The 6,495-nt window shown below is 36.4% G+C and overlaps 1 protein-coding gene across 1 annotated transcript; it reads right to left on the bottom strand.

The window, feature by feature from the left end:
- Window positions 1-344: 344 nt before the first annotated feature.
- TGIF2LX (TGFB induced factor homeobox 2 like X-linked) lies at window positions 345-5,668 on the bottom strand (the record flags this gene model as incomplete). Its single annotated transcript, XM_035028670.1, has 2 exons — window positions 345-1,039; window positions 5,647-5,668. Coding segments are annotated over 2 exons (717 nt in total), but the record flags the coding sequence as incomplete, so codon positions are not given.
- Between the last annotated feature and the right edge of the window lie 827 nt (window positions 5,669-6,495).

The following is a 6,495-nucleotide window of genomic DNA, read 5'->3' as shown; positions in this document are numbered from 1 at the left end:
AAATCTGGTTAGAAAAGCCAAAGCAAGGCTTCTGAAGATGTGTTAGCACTGTTTCTAGTCTCAGGTGTGTTGGTCTGATTGTCTAAAGCCTTTAAACCTAGAAGGAAGTAGAAGTAGAGAAGATACCTCTACTTTAGTGTTAATCATGATGACAAGTCCATTCGGAAACATTGAAATATCTAGCAGAATCGAGTCCCAATAGCTAGTGATGGTTCTCCTAAAACTCCTAGAAAGAAAAATGTCTCTATAAAAGGTAAAACTATGAATTAGTTGGGGGAACATAAATGGATCTACCACTGTAGACACGGGACTGACTACTTGAATTTTTTTAGGGACATCAGATATCATGGATTGGGCTCTTGATTCTTCTGTAGCTCCAGTTCCACAGCTTTTTGCACAGCTACATCAACCAGCAGCTGGAAGCTGCTGAAGTCCTTGTACTCCTCTGTTAACACAGGTTTGGGAGATGTCATAAGCAAGGGTTCACTAGTGGAAAACTTGACCTTTTTTCTTGGCTGGGCCTTTGGGGTGAGCTTCTGGCCTGGAGACAACTCTGAATCTAGCAGCTTCTCTCCTGACTTCTGGCTCATTGGAAGGAGGCTCAAGGGAAGGCACTGCATTTTGTCTGGATCTCTGGGCCCTGACCTGGCCTGTATAGGTGGATCTGTGCTCTGCTCATGGGTCACATCAGCAGCCTTGCCTTTTTGGTGGTACACAGTGATCTGGTTGGGGTCATTTCCAACCTGTTGAAGCATTTCTGGAAGAACACGTCTGCGGGCATTGATAAACCAGTTAGAGATCTGCAGAAAAGACAAATTAGTCTGCTCGGACAGCATTCGCTTCTCTGCTTCTGAAGGGTAGGCCCTAAACCGGTGTTCATACAGCCAGTCTCGGAGGATCTTCACTGACTCAGTTGGCAAGTACCCTTTCCTCTTCCTCTTACCTTCTAGTGAGGCAAGAACTTTATCTGCACCAGTGTCACTATTCAACATGACTGAGGTGCCTTGAGCCAGGCTTTGGTTCTCTGCTGGGCTTTCTTCAGTGGCTTCCATGTTCATGAAGCCTGTCTTCACTATTTTGGGAATCAGAAATGGCTGAGTTAGGACTTATGTGGAACTGGTGAAGAAGACATGGGCCAGTCTCTAAGGAAGAGTCTCACCTCTTTCTTCCCAAGCAGATAAACAGTGCTGGTAACTGCTTTGAGCCAGTGGGCTTTGTGATGTCACATCCTTTCTGCCCTGTGTGCTGCCCCTCCCCCGCATTTCCTGGTTCCTCCTTTACTTGCTTTTTTCTCATAGATTCAAATGCACTTGTTTTTACCCCATCAATTTAAAGCTCTCCAGATTTTCTCTGCTGCTATCACCAGTTTCTGCTAACTAATGATCTCAAATTCTATTGGTTAAATCTGGCTTTGCATAAGCCTCATTTTCTTCCTTTATGACTTTACTCTGATATTATTCTTCCTTCTTTTTCCTTATAATTGCATCATTGGCTCATCTACATATATTAAAAGTAACTTATCTATTAAATATTAACCTCAATAAAAGGAGAGTTTAAGTGGTGTATCCTGACTCATCCCTTCCCTATTTAAAGCTAGACAGTTATTTTTGACACCCTATCCCTTCGATTTTTCTTTATGGCCTTGAAATGTTCAGCTGTGACATGACTTCACTATGCCACTGGGATCTTTATGTCTGTAACTTCGGGCTCTGACATCCAGTTATGATCATTCTCTTTGAGGCTTCGGTCAGAATTCAGGGGTCTTTTAAAAACATGGAACAAGACAGGACTCAAGAAATAATGATCACAGACTTAAATTATTTAAATCTTTCTTGATAGTTTAAGTACATAGAAATTACCCTGGAATCAGATGAAAATAATTTGTAAATTGTACATTTTAATTTCAGATAACTGAAAATAAGAGTTGATTCTTTCAAGAACACAATGATCCACTTAGAAGACAATCATGGACTCTTCTTAAGGATACTGTATAGTATTACTGATTGTTAATTTCAGAGGTTTTTCTGGAGAAAACTCCAGGTCATCATCTTAAGCATCATATATTATCTACAGTTTCTATCTGGAAGAACAATATCATTTTACCCTTAAGAATTCTTAACTGGTGTCACTGGGCTGGACATCAGAATATTATCTACTGATCCTTTGGCTGTTGGTAACCTTATCAGTGCTGACTTTCATAGCTTAAAACTTATTGTAAGGGGGACTGATTGAAATAAACAATCAAATCTAATGGTCATTTTAGCAAAGCTCCCAACAACCAGAGAGTGCATAGGTTGACTAAAATCAGAGGTCTCCTTTGGAATACTCTGTGAGTGCTACTATTTCTATCAGTCTTTTGGGTGACTAGAACACAAAAGATAATGTTTTCTATTCATAGTGAAAACTCATTTCTTCTTATTATTTCCCACCAATACATGCATGGTTCATGCTCACTGAAACTACTCTTGTCTGTCAATAATTTTCTAGTAATGTATCCTCCATCATTTGTTGCTTCTATATTCTCTTTGTATTTCTGGGATTCAGATCTCTGCTGAAGGATTGATAGAATTGTACATATTTAAATCATTGATTTATTCTAAATGACATGAGCTAGTTCTTAATTTTTAATGACTCCTTTATTAATCTTCTTTGAAAAGGAATATCATGGTGGTTCAAAATTATCACCGAGTAATTGGGAGATTTTTTTTTCCCTTTAATACCAGCTATAGGGACATAGAAAAATTTGGCAAGTAGGTGAAAATTTAGTAAGAAACCCTTTAGTATTGATCCCAAAAAACATGGTTTCATTTCATGATGTAACAATAGAAACACTATATAAAACCTGTATTCCTTTTAAGCTTTTTTTTTAAAGATTTTATTTATTTATTTGACAGAGAGAGACACAGCGAGAGAGGGAACACAAGCAGGGGGGGCGGGAGAGGGAGAAGCAGGCTTCCTGACAAGCAGGGAGCCCGATGCGGGGCTCGATCCCAGGACCCTGGGATCATGACCTGAACTAAAGGCAGATGCTTAACCGGCTAATCCACCCAGGTGACCCCCTTACTTTAAGTTTTTGATGATGCAAAATATGAATTAAAAAGATACTTAAGACAGTGATGTGTTCCTTCCATCCACTTTTTAAAAATTTCTAGAAAGCTCAAATATTTAAAAGGTTTCTATCAGATTTTTTCTCCCTTCATTGATTCTCCTAACATAAAATATCATGGGATCTTCTTTAGAATAGTGTTGTATATTTATAAGCATTGATTTATTTACATATGATTCTGAAAAGAGTCTTCTCATGATTATATAATGAGTGAACACAGTATTATACTGTAATATGCACATTAATTTTCAAATTATGTAAAGCATGACAAGACTAAAGTCTTTTATACCTTGCTGCTTATCATTTCTATTAATCTACTCATAATTGAATATCAATCTGAGTATTCTACTTTCCAAATTATGTTAGTCTATCTGTAGAGTTAAAAAAAAGAAAAACTTAAATTTTGACTTCCAAGAAATGAAATAATGTGAAAGAAAATTGAAAACAACACTAACAAAAAGCCAAAAACTAAAACAAAAACAAAACAAAACAAAACAAAACAAACAAAACAAAACAAAAACATTTCCTCATACAAAACACAGTGACTTAATAGAAGCAAAAATTGATGCTTTGGTAATGGGGCTTGGTCAAGTCTGAAAATAGAGAATATTAAGTGCATAGAGTTTATCATACTGTAAAGTATCTGGATAATTTCTGCCAGACACTTTACACTTTGAAATGAATTGAAGGAACATTCAGAAAGTCATTAAAAAACTCCCCAAATTGAAGGAGTGGTGAGAAGTTAGGAAGAGAAAATGTAGAAAGTTCTGGTAGATTCAACTAATACTTTCTTTCTTTTTTTTTTTTTTTTTTAAGAGTTTATTTATTTGAGAGAGAGAATGAGATAGAGAGCATGAGACGGGGGAGGGTCAGAGGGAGAAGCAGACTCCCTGCTGAGCAGGGAGCCCGATGCGAGACTCGATCCCAGGACTCCAGGATCATGACCTGAGCCGAAGGCAGTCGCTTAACCAACTGAGCCACCCAGGTGCCCACAACTAATACTTTCTTAACCTAACTCAGGTTCATAAGGAGATAAAATCACCAATACCCCAATTCATATTTAATAGTAAAAAATGAGTCTTTCTATTTCATGAGCCAGGTAAAGTTGTCTATATTCACTACTGTAACATTGTTTAGACTTTGGAGCCAATGGAATTAATAAAAACATATAAATGCATATAAGAAAATGAGGTAAAATACTATGATTTCTTGATGGCATGATTAGCCATTTAGGAAATATTTAAAAATCAATTGAGAAATTATTAGAAATAATAAGAGTTAGGTGATGTAGCCAGTTACAAAAAAATACATGATAAACTTTAACATACACTTATAATTGTTATTTAGAAAATATATTGGGGAAATTATTTAGTTCATAATCATAAAAATAAAAATATAGAATGTCTAGGCATAAAATTAGAAAGTATTATGCAAGGATTATACTGAAAGAAATTTTAAATTCTATTTAAGAACATAAAATGAGATGTTAATAAATGGCAAAATCATTTGTTTCTTGGATAGGAAACCTCAATATTGTAATGATGTCAATTTTCTTTAAATATTTCTTTGTGTCTTTTTTCTATCAAAATATAAGTATTGTCAACCTCCTTTAACTTCTTACTTTGCAAAACCTGTTGAAAAATACTTCTAATGGCTAATGATGATGAACATTTTTTCATGTGTTTGTTAATCATTTGTATGTCTTCTTTGGAGAAGTGTCTGTTCATGTCTTCTGCCCATTTTTTGACTTGATTATTTCTTTTTTGGGTGTTGAGTTTGAGAAGTTCTTTATAGATCTTGGAAATCAGCACATTGTCTGTAATGTCATTTGCAAATATCTTTTCCCATTCTGTGGGTTGCCTCTTTGTTTTGTTGACTGTTTCCTTTGCTGTGCAGAAGCTTTTTATCTTGATGAAGTCCCAAAAGTTCATTTTTGCTTTTGCTTCACTAGCCTTTGGAGATGTGTCTTGAAAGAAGTTGCTGTGGCTGATATCAAAGAGGTTACTGCCTATGTTCTCCTCTAGGATTTTGATGGATTCCTGTGTCACATTGAGGTCTTTCACCCATTTTGAGTTTATCTTTGTGTATGGTTTTAGAGAATGGTCGAGTTTCATTCTTCTGTCTAATTTTCCCAGCACCATTTATTAAAGAGACTGTCTTTTTTTCCAATGCATGTGTTTTCCTGCTTTGTAAAAGATTAGTTGAACAAAGAGATGAGGGTCCATATCTGGGCATGCTATTCTGTTCCATTGGTCTATGTCTGTTTTTGTGCCAGTACCATGCTGTCTTGGTGATCACAGCTTTGTAATATAGCTTGAAATCAGGCAACGTGATGCCCCCAGCTTTATTTTTCTTTTTCAACATTTCCTTGGCGATTTGGGGTCTTTTCTGATTCCATACAAATTTTAGGATTGTTTGTTCCAGCACTTTGAAAAATGTCATTGGAATTTTGATCAGGATGGCACTGAAGGTATAGATTGCTCTGGGTAGCATAGACACTTTAACAATGTTTATTCTTTCAATCCATGAGCATAGAATGTTTTTCCATCTTTTTGTGTCTTCTTCAATTTCTTTCATGAGTGTTCTGTAGTTCCTAGAGTATAGATCCTTTACCTCTTTGGTTAGGTCTATTCCGAGATATCTTATGGTTTTTGGTATTATTGTAAATGGAATCGTTTCTCTAATTTCTCTTTCTACAGTTGCATTGTTAGTGTATAAGAAAGCAACTGATTTCTGTGCATTGATTTTGTAGCCTGCCACATTACTGAATTGCTGGATGAGTTCTAGGAATTTGGGGATGGAGTCTTTTGGATTTTCCACATAAAGTATCATGTCAGCTGCAAAGAGAGTTTGACTTCTTTGCCAATTTGAATATCTTTTATTTCTTTTTGTTGTCTGATTGCTGTTGCTAGGACTTCTAGTACTATGTTGAACAATAGTGGTGAGAGTGGGCATTCTTGATGTGTTCCTGACCTTAAGGGAAAGGCTCTCATCTTTTCCCCATTGAGGAAGATATTCACTGTGGGTTTTCATAGATGGATTTTATGAACTTGAGGAATGTTCTCTCTATCCCTATACTCTGAAGAGTTTACTCAGGAAAGGATGTTGTATTTTGTCAAATGCTTTTTCTGCATCAATTGAGAGGACCATATGGTTCTTCTCTCTCCTCTTATTAATGTGTTCTATCACATTGATTGATTTGCGAATGTATCACCACCCTTGCATCATGGGGATAAATCCCACTTGGTCGTAGTGGATGATCGGGGATCAAGAAAGACTACACACACTTAAATGTTATATTCCCAAATAGGTATGAAGAATGAAGCATTACAGAGCCTAAGAGCATGAAACCCCTTAGTCTCCCAACACTTTATTTAACATCAGGAAGA

The sequence above is a fragment of the Mirounga leonina genome, unplaced genomic scaffold (assembly GCF_011800145.1).
Source record: "Mirounga leonina isolate KUSES-001 unplaced genomic scaffold, KU_Mleo_1.0 Mir_204, whole genome shotgun sequence".
NCBI classification, from domain to species: domain Eukaryota; kingdom Metazoa; phylum Chordata; class Mammalia; order Carnivora; family Phocidae; genus Mirounga; species Mirounga leonina.
The sequence above is the reverse complement of the archived record's forward strand: the minus strand, read 5'-3'. Positions and strand labels throughout refer to the sequence as shown.